The 19,746-nt window shown below is 42.9% G+C and overlaps 1 protein-coding gene across 4 annotated transcripts in view; it reads left to right on the top strand.

Annotated features, from left to right (window-relative positions):
* Positions 1-19,746, top strand: part of DOCK5 (dedicator of cytokinesis 5) — a 181,436-nt gene that overhangs the window by 119,222 nt on the left and 42,468 nt on the right. For 3 of the 4 annotated variants that reach the window (XM_060250561.1, XM_060250562.1, XM_060250563.1), the window contains 4 exons: positions 9,166-9,260; positions 10,060-10,138; positions 12,117-12,217; positions 12,750-12,808. In XM_060250561.1, the coding sequence (XP_060106544.1) occupies positions 9,166-9,260; positions 10,060-10,138; positions 12,117-12,217; positions 12,750-12,808 (334 nt within the window). Of the gene's footprint in view, positions 1-9,165; positions 9,261-10,059; positions 10,139-12,116; positions 12,230-12,749; positions 12,809-19,746 lie in introns of those variants that run through there. The other variant, XM_060250564.1, reaches the window with a different exon arrangement.

Genomic DNA, 19,746 nt, shown 5'->3' with positions numbered 1-19,746 from the left:
TACTCACTCTCTGCTTCCTATTAATTAGCCAGTTTTTGATCCACAAGAGGACCTGTCCTTTTACTCCATGACTCTTGAGCTTACTAAAGAGCCTTTGATGAGGAACTTTATCAAAAGCTTTCTGGAAGTCAAAGTAAACAATATATATCGGGTCTCCTTTGTCCACATGTTTGTTCACCCCCTCAAAGAAATGTAACAAGTTAGTGAGGCAAGATCTTCCCTTACAGAACCCATGCTGAGTCTTCCTCAATAACTCGTGTTCATCAATGTGCCTACTCATTCTGTCCTTGATATTAGTTTCTACCAACTTTCCTGGTATTGAAGTCAGACTGACTGGCCTGTAGTTTCCTGGATCTCCTCTGGAACCCTTTTTAAAGATGGGGGTGACATTTGCTACCTTCCAGTCCTCAGGAACGGAGGCAGATTTCAATGAAAGATTACATATTTTTGTCAGAAGATCCACAAGTTCAACTTTCAGTTCTTTCAGAACTCTGGGATGTGTGCCATCCGGACCTGGTGACTTATTAGTTTTTAATTCATCTATCAGTTGTAGGACCTCCGCTCGTCACCTCAATCTGACTCAGGTCTTTCAACACCCCTTCCAATATAAGTGGTTCTGGAGTAGGCAAACACTTCTAATCTTCCACAGTGAAGATGGAGGCAAAAAATGCATTCAGCTTCTCAGCCATTTCCCTATCCTCCTTCAGTAATCCTTTGACCCCTCGGTCATCCAAGCGCCCCACTGCCTCCCTGGCTGGTTTCCTACTTCTAATATATTTGAAGAAATTTTTATTGTTGGTCTTTATGTTTTTTGCAATATGCTCCTCATAGTCCCTTTTTGCCTGCCTGATCACAGTCTTGCATTTGATTTGCCACTGCCTGTGTTCCTTTTATTAATCTCACTTGGACTAGCTTTCCACTGCTTAAAGGAGTCCTTCTTACCTTTTACAGCTTCCATTACTTTGTTTGTTAACCATGCAGGCCTTTTCTTATACCTGTTTGTACCTTTCCTAACTTGTGGTATATATTTTATCTGAGCTTCTAGGATTGTATTTTTAAATAGCCTCCAAGCTTCCCCAAGGGTTTTGACTGTATTTCCCTTTCCTTTCAGTTTCCTCTTCACATGCCTCCTTATCTCAGAGAATTTACCCCTTTTAAAGTTAAACTTGGTTGTGCTGGTCTTTTGGAACAACTCTCTATTTATACAAATGGTGAAATCAATAACGTTATGGTCACTGCTTTCAAGCGGTGCGATCACTTTTACATCTCTCACCAAGTCTTGGGCATTACTTAGGCCAAATCCAGGATCGCCCCACCCCTGGTAGGTTCAGAGACCATCTGCTCCATAGCACAGCCATTGAGAACATCTAGAAACTCAATCTCTTTCTCTCGACCAGAACACATATTGACCCAATCAATCTGCGGGTAGTTAAAATCACCTATGATAACACAGTTTTTACATCTAGCCACTATCTTTAAGCCTTCCATCATATTATAGTCGTCCTCTATCTTTTGACACCCCCCCCCCTCCTCTCCCTGCCCAGGGATGGTTCCTTGGCACGAAAGGATTTCCGCTCACCAACTGAAGAAGAGGTCCCTTCTGAGGGCACATTCCCCTTGTCCTCAGCCCGGTACCCTGTTCCCTCTCGAACCTCATGCTCCCTGGCAGCAACGGGGCTGCCACGTTCAGAGCGGGGCTCATCAAACACGTCCCTGAGAGTCTTCTCTGAGTGCCTAACTGACTGTCTCTGCTTCTCCAGGTCAGTCACCTCAGCCTCAAGGGAAAAAACTCGTTCCCTGAGGACCAGGAGCTCCTTGCATCGAGCACACACCCAAGACGTCTGTCCTGTGGCAGATAGTCATACATGTAACACTCAATGCAAAACACTGGAAAGCCCCCCATCCCCCTGCTGGCATTCTACCTTCATGATAGCGTTTTAAAAATATACAGTCCCTTTTTAAACCCTGTTTGTTTATGTGGCTCCCCTTCTGGAGGGTCAGCTTACCTTATTGGGAACACAAGGAATCTGGGTTCCTGGTCCTTACACAGTCCCCAGGCCAAGAGCCCTTTAGCTCTCGCCCTTCGGCTCGTGCCAAAGGCTCGCGCCTCTGGCAAGGCGCAGCTTAACAATGCAAAGAGGGTGGGGAACACAGCCACTCCTAATCAATCAGCAGCAATCACCTTCACCTTCAGCCCTTCACACGAACTCAGAAGTTTTCAGCAACTCCCCCAGCTGCTAAGCCACAAACCTCACGCTTGTAGCACTTCTCTGCTCTATTCCAAAGCCGTCTGGAATAGAAATTTGAATTAAATTTTAAGATTAATTTTTAAGGTGATCATGGGGTTGCCTTCCTCTGTATTACTTCCTAGTATGGGGTCAGGTTGATAGGCACAAGAGCTTCAGAGTAAGTCGATATCATGGCCCCTACACTTTGAAATCCGGTTTGAAAAGGTCTGGACACCACCCCTTCAATTGCTGGCCTTCTAAAGGATGGTGATGACATTTTCCTCAGAGAGCTGGAATTTAGTTTTGAGGGTTTTGATCACACAAAGCTGCCTTATACAGAATCAGACTACTGAGTTATTCATGGTCACTATTGCCTACTCTGACAGAGGTCTTCCAAATCACCTACTGCCTTATTCTGGAAATGCTGGGGATTGAACCTGGGACCTTCTGCTTGCTTTTCCATTGAGCCATGTCCCCAACATCTGAGTTTCAGGACTGTTGACTTTTTTAAATTACAATTTTCTGGATTTTATTGTTTGACATTTTCGGTTTTATTTTATTGCTTTTAAAAGTTTTATTTTTTGTAAGCTGCCTGAGATACTTGAGTAAAAGGGTGATATGAATACAGCAAAAAAGACAGAATTAAATGCTGCTGCTTGCAGAGGGGGTTTTTGGCTGGAATTAGATCCAGGCATGATGGACGGATGCCTGACAGCCTCCTTCCTCTGATGTCCTTGGCAATGCAGTATTAACTTCTAATCTTAGTAGAGACTGCAACTATTATTAAGCCAAAACTGTGCAAAATTATGTGAAGTCTGGCTTGTAACTGGCATTGCAGAGTGGCAGATTAAAATGAGTTGGTACTAGGCTGAAATCACCTCTGTTAGTCTCTGTAGCAATAAAATACCGTTGCCTATTCACCATTTCCTAAATCAAGTTATGAGTCTTAGCATAACATAAAAATCCAATAAAGCATCTCTGCTCTGTAAAGTGTTTCAAATATAAAACCATATGTCACGTTTCGTTCCCACTTACTCATCATGCTGTCACAGGTTGGCAAGGTGGGGAGAATGAAACAACCAATCAAGTTGTCTAATATGTTCTCCTGCAGAGACACATTTTTTTTAAGGCCACCTCCTGTGCAAAAGATAATATGTGTACTATAAAAGAGGGTGTTCAGATTTGCCCTGATCAGCAAATGAGCCTAACCAGGAAACATTTAAAGCAGGGGTGTCAAGCTCTTGTTATGAGGGTTGGATCTGACATAAATGAGACCTTGTCAGGCTGTGCTAAATATTTATTTATTTATTTTTATTTTATTTTGGTTCATTCATATTCCGCCCTATCTCAAGCGGTAGATTAGGTAGCAGAGATATAAACTTTATAAAGGACACAGACAAACACAATTAAAGATTTTAAAAAACCCTTAAAACATGCTTAAAACATTAGCACTCATTGGTCTTAAAGGTGCTTTCTTTGTATCTCCCATGGGATCCAGGGAACTGGGCAAAGGAAGCTCTGTCTCTTTCCCTCCCTCCCCAGGGGGCCAGGAGGGAGGGAGCCTCAGCCAACAGAAGGAAGAGAGGCTTGGCTCAGTGATTGTGACAGCCTGGCAAAGTAAGCTCTGCCTGCCCCCCTTTTTCCCCAAGGGAGGAGCCTCAGCCAGTAGAGAAATAGAAGTTTTTCTCTGTAGCTCCTTACAATTGAGGAAGCCTTGCAAAGCAAGCTGTGATGCAGAAGGGAGAAGGAAGCAGATGACAGCCAGTTGCTCAGGGGCCTGATAGGAGCCCTCCGGGGGCCTGATTCAGCCCCTGGGCCACATGTTTGACACCCCTGATTTAAAGGATCAGGGAGTATCACCTATACCAATGCAGCCTGTTGATGCAAAAAGACTTGCTTTGTTAGTCTGGTTGGTCTTCCTTTGGCTGTAACTGAATGGGGGCAAGTAGGCCATCACTGAAATCTCCAGTTCAAGACCCTCTGCTTCTGTCATCTATGTAAAGAAAAAAAAGGGATTTCAGAACAACAGAAAAAGTGGATTCAGCATAGATTTCTCTTTCTTTCCAGCAGCAGGTTTCTTTTGGGATAATTTCAGATGTAATTATTTCAATGAAAACTTACCCTATGTATTCTGTCAAGATTGCTATGACTGGTAGATAGTGATAGAATTTGTTTAGGTGATAGCAGGAAGCAAGAATTGTGTAGAAATTTATACGATATATAAATGTGCTTACCTGGATGGTCTTGGGTCTAGGGAATCAGGGATATTCTTGGGTCTAGGGTATCAGCACTATGGCCCTTCATTTTAAATGACAGAGATGTCCCATAAAGTGGAGTAGAGATATTGTTTTATTGCTGCAGCCTGAGCACAGAATTCCTTCTGTCATCTTCAGATGCTTGCAAGTGAAATAATTAGGTTTTGTTTTCGTTACTGTGCTTCTTTGAGTGCACTGGATCTCCTGAACAGTGTAGCCACCTACAGGAAGCAGGTGCTCATGAGTGTTTGAAGTGAAAAGGGCTGGAGATGTTCAGCTGAGTGAAAACCAATAATCAACCCTAGGTTAATAGCAATCCTCTTGTTTTTTGTTGATCATTTGTATGTAAGATTCACTCATTTCAGGAGATTTTGCTTTCTTACAAATATATGTGAGATTGTAGACTGTGGAATCATCTCCTGAACATTCTCTCCAACCAGGTTTTGCAGAGACACCTTTTCAAAAAGCCGTTTTTAGTCAGCAGGGGTGTCCTTGCCCAGAAAAGCCAAAAGTCTGGTTCAGCCCAATGCCCTTTGCATTCAAGGAAAACATTTCTTCTTTAATTTTCCAGGCCAGTGTTCTTTTGGATAAAGACCAAGGAGTTGTTGATAGAGCAGAACATAAACTGCAAATGGCTCATTAAATCAATCAAGTTTCCTGTATTTGCTTTGAATTTTTACTTGAGAAACTGGTAATTTTGGAGTCAGCACACACTGGCTGTTTGAGAAAAAAAAAACATTTGTTCAAGCGTGACTTGCTGTTTTATCCATAATTCCACTTTTTCAATAAAATTCATTGAGATGACTTTATTTTTCAAAATGTTTTATTGCATTAGATAAAAGAGATACAACTGTGGTCTAACTGACATGGTGTGCATCTTGTGTACAATTGGGATCAGCATAGAAATGTCACATACCCATTGTCCCCTTTGCATTTCATGGTCATGGCCTTTTGGCCCCCCAGTTTACAAGGTGTTTATTATATGTATATAAGCATGTAAACATTCAGTATCACCTGGTAAAATGAACTGTAGTCTATTATGCCTAGGGTGGGCAGCACCATTTAAAAGTTCTCTCTTGTAGACTTTCTGGTGTGGAGAATACTATGTGACAGCGTAAGGTCTGTAATTTAACAGCTTAGGTGTAGCTGTGGAAAAAATTAAGTAACCTGAGGAAAAAGCTCCTTCAGCTTTCATTAAGAAGCAAGTAACTGCTATTGGTGCTTCTTCTGCTTTGACACAAATTATTTATTTCTATCAAAAACTGTATCTTTTACTCTCAATCATTACAGAACACTACAGTTTTTTAGTGTTGAACAACCACTATTTATTTCCCTTCCTAGTAGAATAAACATGTACTGTCTGCATTTTAATTCTGCATGTTCCTCCCTGGTTTATAAAAGAGCAGACAGGGTCTGGAGGGAGGTCTTACCAGGGCAGGGCAAAGGAGCCTCTATAACTAGGGTTGCCATGTCTGTGTTGGAAAATACCTGGAGACTTGGGGATGAATCCGGGAGAGGGTGGGGTTTAAGGAAGGGAGGGGCCTCACCCTGATATAATGCCATAAAGTCTGCCCTTCAAAGCAGCCATTTTCTCCAGGGGAGCTGATCAGTTGTAAAAGCGGGAGATCTTCAGGCACCACCTGGAGGCTGGCAACCCTATCTATAACATCATTACAAATTACCTTATCGGTGGTTTTATTTTAAATAGGATCAAGGGCTGGCAAGTCAGTAAAGTTATTAGTGGCTTCTGAGTCAGTGCTGGGTGGAGAAGTACCGTATATACGTCTCAGTATACCCAAATTATTATAGTCACGCTACTCTAAAGAGGGCAGGATGCGCCTGCCCACCAATAGTGCAAGACAGAAATTTCATGCTTGTGCCCCCAGGGTTGCATTATGACTTGCATGGGCCTTAGGCACTTTTGCCTTTATAGGCCCCTCCCACCATAATAATATCAATATTCAAAATTATTTTTGATATAACTTTGATTTTATATTTTTATAGTCCCCCCCCCCCCCCCCCGTTTTAGGCAAAATTTAATAGATTTTCATGGGCTCTTATTATTTTCATTATTTCCTAATGTGAGAAAAAAAATTAAAACATTTTCTTTGACCCTATAAGTTCATTTTTCTTCTTCTGATTTTAAAATAAATTAAAACATTTTCCTGGACCCCTAAAAGGACCTAGGCACTGTGCCTACTGTGCCTAATGGATAAATCAGCCCTTTGTGCTACTCCAGCATCCCTTTAGGCCATCACAGAAGGGCATTCCAAAGATGAACTGCTGACACTCAGAATAAGCAATACTGGGCTATATAGATCAATAATATTGATTATTATAATGTATGTGGCAGTGTCTCACTTTGGACTTGGTTTCAGAGCAGTTTACCAAAACAGTTGGCTGCCACTGAATTAAGGAGACTTCAGAGAACGGTTTTCTTCTCAAAATGTCTATGTAATCTGCCCCTTTGAATAAAACCATATGTAAGAGCACATTTCATTTCTCAGAATGTATATTTAAAAATAAATGTTCCAACTGCCAGTTGAAGAAATCCAAATCCAAATGTTGAAGAAATTGAAACACATCTGTACTGTGGAAAGGCTGGAACCAAGCATGGGTTTTCATCAGCTTCTAGATCTGTGTGATTACACATCTGGTTGTTTAATTTTTTCCCATTAACTATCAGGAAGAGTGATTACCAGCCAGCACTCCAAATGGCCCCCAGTGTTGCTTTTACCTATCTAGGCTTTTGTAACTCCCCAGTTTCTCTAATAAAACCAGAATATCTGTTTACCATGCTAATTGTATGACAAAGTTGAAGCACACGATTGGCGTGAAAAGTTCCAGTATGGAGGCAAGTTAAGTTCACTCAATAAAAATAAATTCCATACTAAGAAAAAAAAATCACTTGGAATTCAAACAATGAAAAAAGACAATATTGTTCAAAGCTCAGAATGTAAAGCAGAATTCATAATGGTATAGCTACAGAGGTTGAAGTACATTTCCTAGGATTCCATTTATAACTGGAGTCCCACCCTTTATTAGGGAGGAGAAACTTGAGGATTCTAGAAGGGGTGATTACCTCTACCCACCCCACCCTTTTTGTAATGTGGCCCAGTCAGTATGTAGCAAGTTATAGAGATTACAAAAGGCAGGGCAATTTTAAAAGTCCTTCTGGAAAGCCCGGTATAAGAGAGTTTTCCATTATCTTCATGCTAATTGTTTCAGGAAGAATAGTTAATTTTATTCTCTAAGGGCTAGTCTAACCAGGAACTGGAAAATCTGACCTGATCATTGCAAAACTGTTAAGGAAGATTTGACAGCTAATGGAAGTGGAAGGGATGGAAAAGATTTTACTGCTTAGATGACAGTATAAGAAATATACATAAGAGGAAAAAAACCCTTATATCCTTCTCCCACCAGTAGAATTTGGGAACTATAGAATTCCAATGTCAGGCAGATCTCCCTTGGAAAAGATGTTTTGTGTTAAATCTAATAAGTTACCTATGGAGTGTTTGAAAGTCCAGATGATGAAGCTGTCCTGAATCTTTGCATTAACGTTGTTGCTTGTTTATTTTCATTTGTGTGGCCTCCTGTTGTATCCTTCAGGCATTGATTTAATAGCATTTAGAAATAATTTTCTTAAACTCCAAAGTCCTTCCCTTGTTTCTGATCAGTATCATTTGCCAGTTCTACAATGCTTTGTTTCCTGTGGTACGTTTCATAATGAATTATGTTTGGATCGCCTTGTCCCATTGCCTTCCTTACACCAACAGGAGCAAACCCAGTCAAAGACACAGCAGCTTTCTTGAAAGAGTGAAACAGACTTTGAAAAAATGGTGACTTGGACTTCGAACCCAAAGGATTGTCTTCAACAATGAGACATTTAACCAGTACATTGTGGAGCTTGATCCAGTACTGCTCTATGAGTGCAGTACCTGTGTGGAGATAGATCCCATAAAACAGAGCAGAGCCTCCCATGGCACATACAATGAGTACGCACCACACCACACCTGTTCAGACTTCTCAAGCCTCTTCTATCTTGTTCCTGTACTCTGAAGGAGCTTGAGGTGTAAGCTAGTGTTCCTTGACCAGAGGGAGTAGGGGCTCATGGGCCTCACAGATCCCCTAAGTGTCTTGGAATACATACACTTGCAGGAGAAATAGAACTCTGTTGTGCTCTGTAGGATAATGTAGCATTTCAAATCCCCATAATGATCTGCAATAGTAGCTGTGTGTGTCCATATTCATGCACCAGAGGGGGAAACAGCTTTATTGTGTTCTATGGAGGCACTTTGCCTGTGGTAGAACAGTATGAGTCCATTGATTATACAGTGCAAGCTAAACGTCTGTGTCTTAAACCTTACCTAATTCTCTTTATGTGCCTTGGTTTTCTAATATAGAGATATAACTGTGAACAGTGGTTATACCTAAAGATTTTTGGTGGCACAGAAAGAGGGTGATTTCCTCTCATCCCTTAGATTTCAAAGCAAGGATCTTGGGAATTTGCTAGAAGAGATGCAAGCTTCATCATTGGCATCTCCAAAGCAAACCATATTCATTTCTGAGATGTTGTTTTGTAGATTTGCAGACATCTTTGGTTTGTGGGATACTCAGTGCTTATGAAGCAAATATAATTGCTACTAATTCTTATTCAGCCTTGTTTGTTTTCTTTGTTCTAGGATTTCTTGATGGAAACCTTCATCATGTTTAAGGATCTGATCGGAAAGAACGTCTATGCAAATGACTGGATGGTTATGACTATGATGCAGAGCAGGTAATAATCCTTCTGCCACACATCCATGGCCAAAAGCATTTTTCCTATGGTCTTGCATAGTCATGGATAAAGTGCATGTTGATACAGGAGTACCTTCAACGGAAACAAGTTTGTTGTGAGGGCTGTGTATGTGATGCAACATCCTGTGAAAGCCCTTTGTGGGTGGGGGTTCTTACTGTATAAAACCATATTTTTTGCATTCCTGGGGAGGTTTTTTTAAATATATAGAAATGCTTTGACCTGCCTTTGCTTCATTTGTGACAGTCACTAATATTATTATGTGTAATCTCACAGTAAAAATGTGAACTGCACTCTCTGTGGTCTTCATGTTTAATGTTAGCACATTTGAATAGACCAGATTAAGCATGGCAAGCAATTAAACCAAGTTCAAAACTTCCTTTTGTTCCTGGACCATTAGCAGTGGTGGAAACCACTGTCCAGTTATAGCTGATTTATGGCAACCCCATGAGTTTTCAAGGCAAGAGACATTCAGAGGTGGTTTGCCCTTGCCTGCCTCCACATCATGTTCTTAGTAGTCCTTGGAGATCTCCCATCCAACTAGCCAGAGATGACCCTGCTTAGCTTTTGAGATCTGACAAGATACCTCTTTACCATTGGTTGTTTTGAACTCTCAGGACCATCTCCTTGCAGTTAAAGAATGGTCACAGCTTCCTAGGCAAAATAAAATAGAAACGGGGACTGGTAACTTGTGAAAACACCTCCAGGCACCTCCCTCTGGTTTTACAGGCATTAGAGAGGTTATAACATTTCCTAACCCATATTTCCTTGATTTTTCCAGGGTTTTTCTTCGAGCCATAAACCAATATAGTTCTGTGCTCCACAGGTTCTTTTTGGACACGACAAGTTTTGAACTGCAGGTAATAGTGAAATTCAGTCTTGATCGGGTTTGGTTATGAGCACCACTTGCTATAAATGTTCTTGATTTCTCAGGATTTGTAGTAGACTTTAGTAATGGCCATTTTGGGAAAATGCAGCTTCTTTCAAAGGGGTTTTTAAACTTTTTTATTTACTAAAGAAAGGTCTTCCACTTGGGCAGAGAACTCTGCTGAGTAGTGCTGGGTTGAGGCAGTTTGTGGTTGATATGTGAAGGTGTTCTTTCACTGCATATGCAGAGAGTGTAGGAAGAATACTAGAGCCATTGAACTTGTTCTCTGGTAAAGAGCAGTGGCAGTGAAAGAGATGCAGTGGCTGGCAAGCTTTGCCTTTCAGACTCCTCTTGAGTTGCAAGGGGTGAAGGGGGGGTGTCCAGTAGTCACACTGATGGCTCTGGAACTGTTCTTTCCCTGGTGAACAGTAAGAAGGGTGTTGCAGACTAAGTGTGAGCTCCACTTTCCCCTTTCTGTGTTTCTCTAGTGACCATTATTTCTGGCTCAGAATCCCAGTCCACATTGACTTTCTCTGTTTCCCCTGTGCTTTGGGCAGGGTCTGGCTTTTTTATTTATTTATTTTAGTATATATTTCTATTCCGCCCATTCCCCATAGGGCTCAGGGCGGAGTGCAACATATGATAAAACAATAAAATACAATAAAAACATTCTATAAACAGACAACTCAACAGCACTCAGATTACCATGTCATCACATATTGCCCAGCCTAGCCGTCTCACAGCATGGCCATATGAGCATTTTAAAAGACCATATGAGCATTTGTCTGTTCATTTGGCATCTTGCATTGGTTCAGCCTTTCCTTCGTTTTCCTAGATGGGATTCCTGCCACAGTTCCTCACCATATGAACAGAAGGAGAGCCAGTATGGTGTAGTGCAGGGGTGTCGAACTCATTTGTTATGAGGGCCAGATCTGACATAAATTAGACCTTGAGGGACCGGGCCATGTCGGGTTGGGCCGAGCCATGTCGGGCCGGGCCATGTGCGTACCTATTTAAGATTAGGTAACAGAGATATAAATTTTATAAAGAACACAAACACAAATATATATTTTAAAAACTTAAAACATGCGTAAAACGTTAGCACTCTTAAGGATGCTTTCTTTGTATATCTCCCATGGGAACCAGGGAACTGGACGAAGGAAGTTCTGGCTCTTTCCTTCATTCCCCAGGGGACTGGGGGAGGGGGGAGCCTCAGCCAATGGAGAAAATAGAGGTTTTGCTCTGTAGCTCCTGTGCAAATGAGCAAGCCTTGCAAAGCAAGCTGTGATGCAGAAGGAAGCAAGAGAGAGGGAGAAGGAAGCAGGAGACAGCCAGTTGCTGGGGGGCCTGATAGGAACCCTCCGGGGGCCTGATTCAGCCTCCAAACTGTATGTTCGATACCCCTGGTGTAGTGCTTAAGAGTGGTGGATTCTAATCTGGAGAACTGGGTTTGATTCCTCACTCCTCCACATGAAACCAGCTGGGTGACCTTGGGTCAGTTACAGTTTTCTCAGAGTTCTCTCAGCCCCACCCACCACACAGGGTAACTCTTGTGGGGAGCAGAAGGGAAAGTGATTGTAAACCATGCTGAGCCTCCTTGGGTCATGAAGAGAGGGATATAAAACCCAAGTCTTCTTCAAAATGGAATCCCTAGATAAAGTCTGATTCCTGTATAAGTTATGCCTTTCTGATCAGGACACAGAGTGATGTCTTCTTGAATAAATGAATGATCAGTGCGTAGGCACAACAGATTCAAAGTGGAAGTCCAGCATGGCACAGTGGTAAGAGCATCCTGGTAGGATCTGGAAAACTTGGGTTTTTATGAGGGTAAAATGGAGGAAGGAAGAACAATGTTGTAATCAGCTTTGGGTCCTTCTTTATGGAGGGAAAAATGGGGGGGGGCACAAATTATCCAAATTTTAAACAAGCCTGTAATATATTTTCACCCTCTTCAATTCCCTCCTACTCAGCTGTGGAATAATTACTTTCACTTGGCGGTAGCCTTTCTTACACATGATTCCCTCCAGCTGGAGAACTTCTCACATGCCAAACGGAACAAGATGGTCAAGAAGTAAGTTTTCATGTGAGTTTTTAATTTTTTTTCCTGTTTGGACTTTCTAGGGTCAGTTCATGCTTTTAAACACAAAGACTTGGAATCATTTGCTTTCATTTGCACCCTTCCTGCCCATTACAGAGGCAGTCTTTCTCTGCGCAGCGGCTGTGCTCTGGTGCAAGTGGTGCTTTTTTAGTTGCTTTCCCCTGCTTTTGCTTCTGTCTCCCTCCGTGCTTAAAGACTTTGTTTAAAATATATTGTTGATGGTATCAGCAACTTTTTCTTGTATCATAACCTAATTGTCAATCATCGCATACCAGCTAAATACCAGAGTTTTGTGGCATCGGTCAGAGGAGTGGCAACCTAGTTTGCTGAACCAGCTCTTGGTTTCCCTGGATATTTATGCAAAATCATAGAAAGTAAAAAAAAATTAGCTAATCACTTGCGGAGCGTTGTGAATCAGAGCAGCTGCTTCGACGCCAGTCATAGAAAGTATGTGTGTATGCCCTGTCTTTCTCTCAAACTCTCATTTGATGTGCTCTCTTTGTAGATATGGGGACATGAGGAAGGAGATTGGCTTCAAAATAGGAGAAATGTGGTATAACCTAGGTAAGCATCGGGCACTTGCTGAAGATTTGGGAGAGCAGTTAGGGACCTTTACATGGCTTGTATACTCTGGAGTCCTCCTGAATCTTGTCAGATCAAGCATGAGGTGATACACAGTACATTCCTTAATCTCATAGGTAGGCCACACAGGCTGTTTGCTGGAGAGGTTGTTTGTTTTTGGGGGACTAAGAGAAAGCTGGGGGTTTGGTATGGATCGATGAGCATCTAAATACTTAAGATTTAGATTTTTTTATAAGTTTACAAAATAAAATATAATTCTGTACAACTGGAAATAGTTTGGTCAGTTGTTACAGTGCATTTGAGCAAAGCAGGAGTCAAGTTGCACCTTTAAGACCAACAAGTTTTATTCAGAATGTAAGCTTTCGTGTGCTCTCTAAGCACACTTCATCAGACGAGGGGATCAGGTATTGTGGGCTGAAATGCAAGCAGTTTGTTGATTAAGTATGCAGACTGATCACATGGTAAACCAGTGTGGCTTGGCCATTTGGTCTGGATAGCCATAAAAGGTAATAAAGTCCTCTGCCAATTGGTGTTTCTGTAAATCTAGGTGAATCACAAAAGGACGTGTATTTCCTAGTTGTAGTCCACCTAATTTACTTATCAGCATCAATCTCTACATTATAGACATCATTCTAGTCTGCCATTAGAAAACATACAAGGATACATAAAATGAAAATGGGTTAAGTATATGTAATGAGATAAATAGCCAATATCCCTTATTTGAGTATGTCAATATAAAACATTATTCTAATACACTATTATAAAAGAGAAATACATTGGAATACTGTGGATGTATAGCTATACTCACTGAGAGTGGGTTTAGCATCTGTCTCTCTCTCTCTCTCGGCTTGGCTTCGCGAACGAAGATTTAAGAAGGGTGCAATAGTCCACGTCTGCTGCAGGCTCGCTGGTGGCTGACAAGACCAATGCGGGACAGGCAGGTCCGGCCACAGTGGCTGCAGGGAAAAGTCTGATTTAGGGTTGGTGCTGTAGCAGTGCGATTCTTCCTCAATCTCCTTTTGTCCTCAAGACCAGCTATGCGTGCGTTCTCAAAAGAAGAGACAGCCTGGTGGATGGTGTGCCTCCATGCTTTGCGATCTGAGGCTAGGTCAGACCACTGGTGATGGTTGATGCGACAGGTGCCAAGGGATTTCTTCAAGGAGTCCTTGTACCTCTTCTTTGGTGCCCCTCTATTTCGATGGCCGGTGGAGAGTTCACCATACAGGGCAATCTTGGGAAGGCGGTGGTTTTCCATCCTAGAAATATGCCCTGCCCAGCGCAGCATCTGTAATGAGATAAAAAACCAATAACCCTGTTCAGTCCTGGGGAGGTGTTTGTTCCAAGTTTCATATAATTTGTAATTTAGCAATTTCTCTCTCCATTCTGTTCTTGAAGTTCCTTTGCAGTAAAACAGCTACCTTGAGGTCACCCATTGAATGCTTTGGAAGGTTAAAGTGTTCTCTCACAGATTTCTCAGTTCTGTAATTCCTAATGTCCATTTATCCTTTGGCATAGGTTTGTCCTGTTCGCCCTATGTAGAGAACTGAAGGGCATTGTTTTCATTTAATGGCATATGTAATGTTAGAAGATGAACAAGTGAACGAGCCTGAGATGGTGTAGTTAATGTTGTTAGGCCCAGTGATTGTGTTGTCTGGGTGTATGTGGCAGCAAAGTTGGCACTTGGGTGTATTGCAAGCTCTGGTACCTGTGTCCATGCTCAGATGAGATGCTGTATTGTTGTTGGTGAAGAGTTGTGTGAGGTTGGGAGGCTGTCTGTGTGCAAGAAAAGGTTTACCCCTCAGTGCTTTTGAAAGAGAGCTGTCACTGTCCAATAGAGGTTGTAAGTTGTTGATGATACGTTGAACTGTTTTAAGTTGAGAGTTGTGTGTGACCACTGTTTTAAGTTGAAAGTTGTGTGTGACCACTAGTGGTATTCTGTTATTTTCTCTTTTGGGTCTGTCTTGTAACAGGTTTTCTCTGGGTATCATTCTGGCTTTGTTAATCTGTGTCCTGACTTCATCAGTTCCAAAAAGATTTGTTGTAGATCTCTCAGGTGAGCAAATGTGACAGTAGCATTGAGCCTGGCTGTATGCAACGGATCGTTTGGTATGTTTGGGGTGGTAGCTGGAGGCATGCAGGTATGTTTGTCAGTCAGTAGATTTCTTGCCCTGTCATGGCGAGAGGGCTTGTGCGGTTCAATGAGGCTGTGGGCTATGCCATGCAGGGCCATCCAAGATGGACAGGCCACAGCTGAGAATCCGGACTAAATGTGATACACTGGAGAAGGAAATGGCAAACCACTCCAGTATCCTTGCCAAGAAAACCCCATGAACAGAAACAAAAGGCTAAAAGATATGGTGCTGGAAGATGAGCCCCTCAGCTCAGAAGGTGCCCAATATGCTCCTGGGAAAGAGTGTTCAAGTAACCACAGAAAGATTGAAGCGGCTGGGCCAAAGCCGAAAAGACGCTCAGCTGTGGATGTGTCTGATGGTGAAAGAACAGTCCGATGCTGCAAAGAACGATACTGCATCGGAACGTGGAATGTAAGATTTATGAATCAAGGTAAGCTAGATGTGGTCAAACAAGAGATGGCAAGACTGAACATCGACATCTTGGGAATCAGTGAACTAAAATGGACAGGAATGGGTGAATTTAACTTAGAGGATCACTACATCTATTATTGTGGGCAAGAGTCCCGTAGAAGAAATGGTGTGGCCTTTATAGTTAAAAAGAGAGTGAGGAAGGCAGTAATGGGATACAATCTCAAAAATGACAGAATGATCTCGGTCCGTATCCAAGGCAAACCATTCAATATCACAGTAATCCAAGTCTATGCCCCAACCACTGATGCAGAAGAGGCTGAAGTGGACCAGTTCTATGAAGATCTACAACACCTTCTAGAATTAACCCCCCAAAAAGATGTCCTCCTCATCGTAGGGGACTGGAATGCCAAAGTAGGAAGTCAAAAGGTGACTGGAACAACTGACAAGTTTGGCCTTGGAAAACAAAATGAAGCTGGGCAAACGCTAATAGAGAACAAGCTGGTCATAGCGAATACCCTCTTCCAGCAACCTCTACATGTGGACATCACCTGATGGGCAACACAGAAATCAGATTGATTATATACTCTGCGGTCAAAGATGGAGAAGCTCCTTACAGTAAGCAAAAACAAGACCTGGAGCTGACTGCAGCTCAGATAATGAGCTACTCATTGCAAAATTCAGCCTTAAACTGAAGAAAACTGGGGAAGCCATTAGGCCATTCAGGTTTGACCTTGATCATATCTCTTATGAAGGGTCTGAGAAGAGGTCTGAGACGAGCAAAACAGAGCAGAGCAGCTCTGATAGCTGAGACAGCTGGAGAAGTTGCTGAGAATTTCTGAATTTTGAAAGACTTCCTTCTGAGGTTTGTGGGGCTGCCTAAAATTCTAAGTTGTGATAGCTGGGGAACTGCTCTTTGTTTGGTCTTTGTTTGCTCTTTGTTTGGTTGAGTGGGCTAAAGGTGAAAGAGATTGATAGTGATTGCTGCTGATTGCTTAGGAGTGCCTCTGCTCCACCCTCTTTGCATTTTAAGCTGCGCCTTGCCAAAGGCGCGAACCTTTGGCGCGAGCTGAAGGGCGAGAGTTAAAGGGCTCTTGGCCTGTGGTTCTTCGCCTAGGGGCTCCCTAAGGACCAGGAACCCAGATCCCTGATTTCGTTCTCCCAATAAGGTAAGTTGACCCTCCAGAAGGGGAGCCACTTAAACAGCATTTAAAGAGGACCGTATCTATATATATATCATGAAGATAGAATGCATTCAGGGGGGTGGGGGCTTTCCAGTGTTTTGCACTGAGTGTCACATGTACGACTATCTCCCCAAAGGACAGAAGTCTTGGGTGTGTGCTCGATGCAAGGAGCTCCTGGTCCTCAGGGAACGAGTTCGTACCCTTGAGGCTGAGGTGACTGCCCTGGAGAAGCAGAGATGGTCAGTTAGGCACTTGGGGGTGTATTAGATGAGCCCCGCTCTGAACGTAGCAGCCCCGTTGCTGCCAGAGAGCGTGAGGGTCGAGAGGGAACAGGGCACCATGCTGAGGATAAGGGGACCTCTTCTTCGGTTGGTGAGCGGGAATCCTTTCACGTCAAGGAACCATCCCTGGGCAGGGGGAGAGGGGGGGGGTTGGTAGTTGGTGATTCGATCTTTAGGCAAGTAGACAGCTGGGTGGCGAAACCGCATACTGACCGTATGGTGACTTGCCTGCCTGGTGCGAAGGTAGCGGACATTACGTGTGTAGTAGATAGGCTGATAGACAGTGCTGGGGAGGAGCCTGTGGTTGTGGTGCATGTTGGCACCAACGATGTAGGGAAATGCAGTCGTGAGGTCCTGGAGGAAAAATTTAGGCTGCTAGGCGGGAGAGTTAAGGCCAGGACCTCCAAGGTAGCCTTCTCAGAAGTGCTACCTGTTCCACATGCAGGGCAGGAGAGACAGGCACAAATTAGAAGTCTCAATGTGTGGATGAGACGATGGTGTAAGGGTTTAAGTTTGTTAGGCACTGGGATGCTTTCTGGAACAAGCGGGAGCTGTACAAAAGAGACAGTCTCCACTTGTCCCCGGATGGAACCAGGCTGCTGGCGCTTAAAATCAAAAAGGTGGCAGAGCAGTTTTTAAACTAAATCTTGGGGGAAAGACGACAGGAGATGAAATGTCTCTGTTTCGGGAGGACTCGTCTTAAAGAGATGAAGGGTTGGCTGCTATTTTTCTACCGGTAACGAATCAGAGTTGTCCACTGTGATGGTGACAAACAATATGGACTGTCTGCCAGAGTCTCGAGGCGGCAGGAGGAAGGTGGCGGGCCTAGCTTGCCTGGGAAATTATAGATGTTTGTATGCAAATGCTAGAAGTGTTCGAAGTAAAATTGGTGAATTGGAATGTTTAGTGTTGGGAGAAAACATAGACATTGTGGGAATTTCAGAAACTTGGTGGAATGAGGAGAATCAGTGGGACACGATGATTCCTGGATATAAGTTATATCGGAAGGATAGGGAGGGAAGGGTTGGAGGTGGGGTTGCTCTGTATGTCAGAGAGGATATACGGTCCAGTAAGACTGAGGTCAGAGAATTAGATTCCCTTTTAGAAATGCTTTGGGTTGAAATAGAGGGCCCAAGAGGAAATTTAACTATGGGAGTTTGTTATCGCCCACCAAATCAAAAGAGAGAGGACGATTATAATATGATGGAAGGCTTAAAGATAGCGGCTAAACGTAAAAACTGTGTCGTAATAGGTGATTTTAACTACCCGCAGATTGATTGGGTCAATATGTGTTCTGGTTGAGAGAAAGAGATTGAGTTTCTTGATGCTCTCAATGTCTGTGCTATGGAGCAGATGGTCTCAGAACCTACCAGAGGTGGGGCGATCCTGGATTTGGTCCTAAGTAATGCCCAAGACTTGGTGAGAGATGTAAAAGTGATTGCGCTGCTTGGGAGCAGTTACCATAATGTTATTGATTTCACCATTTGTATAAATAGGGAGTTGCCCAAAAAGACCGCCACAACCACGTTTAACTTTAAAAGGGGTAAATTCACTGAGATGAGGAGTCATGTGAGGAGGAAATTGAAAGGAAAGGTAAATACGGTCAAAATCTTTGGGGAAGCTTGGAGACTATTTAAAACTATAATCTAGAAGCTCAGATAAAATACATACCACAAGTTAGGAAAGGCACAAACAGGCATAAGAAAAGGCCTGCATGGTTAACAAACAAAGTAATGGAAGCTGTAAAAGGTAAGAAAGACTCCTTTAAGCGGTGGAAAACCAGTCCAAGTGAGATTAGTAAAAGGGAACAAAGGCTGCGGCAAATCAAATGCAAGACTGTGATCAGGCAGGCAAAAAGGGACTGAGGAGCATATTGCAAAAAACATAAAGACCAACAATAAAACTTTCTTCAAATATATTAGAAGTAGGAAACCAGCCAGGGAGGCAGTGGGGCCCTTGGATGACCATGGGGTAAAAGGATTACTGAAGGAAGATAGGGAAATGGCTGAGAAGCTGAATGAATTTTTTGCTTCCGTCTTCACTGTGGAAGATGAGAACTTTTTGCCCACCCCAGAACCACTAATTTTGGAAGGGTGGTGAAAGACCTGAGTAAGATTGAGGTGACAAAAGAGGAGGTCCTACAACTGATGGACGAATTAAAAACTAATAAGTCACCTGGTCCGGATGGCATACATCCAAGAGTTCTGAAAGAACTCAAAGTTGAACTTGTGGATCTTCTAACACAAATCTGTAATCTTTTATTGAAATCTGCCTCTGTTCCTGAAGACTGGAAGGTAGCAAATGTCACCCCCATCTTTAAAAAGGGCTCCAGAGGAGATCCGGGAAATTACAGGCCAGTCAGTCTGACTTCAATACCAGGAAAGTTGTTAGAAACCATTATCAAGGACAGAATCAGTAGGCACATTGATGAACATGGGTTATTGAGGAAGACTCAGCATGGGTTCTGTAAGGGAAGATCTTGCCTCACTAACCTGTTACATTTCTTTGAGGGGGTGAACAAACATGTGGACAAATGAGACCCGATAGATGTTGTTTACCTTGACTTCCAGAAAGCTTTTGATAACGTTCCTCATCAAAGGCTCCTTAGAAAGCTTAAGATTCATGGAGTAAAAGGACAGGTCCTCTTGTGGATCAAAAACTGGCTGAGTAATAGGAAGCAGAGAGTGAGTATAAATGGGCAGTCTTTGCTGTGGAGGACGGTAAGCAGTGGGGTGCCGCAGGGCTCGGTACTGGGTCCCATGCTCTTTAAGTTGTTCATAAATGATTTAGAGTTGCGAGTGAGCAGTGAAGTGGCTAAGTTTGTGGATGACACTAAATTGTTCAGGGTGGTGAGAAGCAGAGAGGATTGTGAGGCACTCCAAAGGGATCTCTTGAGGCTGGGTGAGTGGGGGTTA

Source organism: Heteronotia binoei, chromosome 12 (assembly GCF_032191835.1).
Source record: "Heteronotia binoei isolate CCM8104 ecotype False Entrance Well chromosome 12, APGP_CSIRO_Hbin_v1, whole genome shotgun sequence".
NCBI lineage: Eukaryota > Metazoa > Chordata > Lepidosauria > Squamata > Gekkonidae > Heteronotia > Heteronotia binoei.
This window is presented reverse-complemented; position numbering and strand designations above follow the sequence as displayed.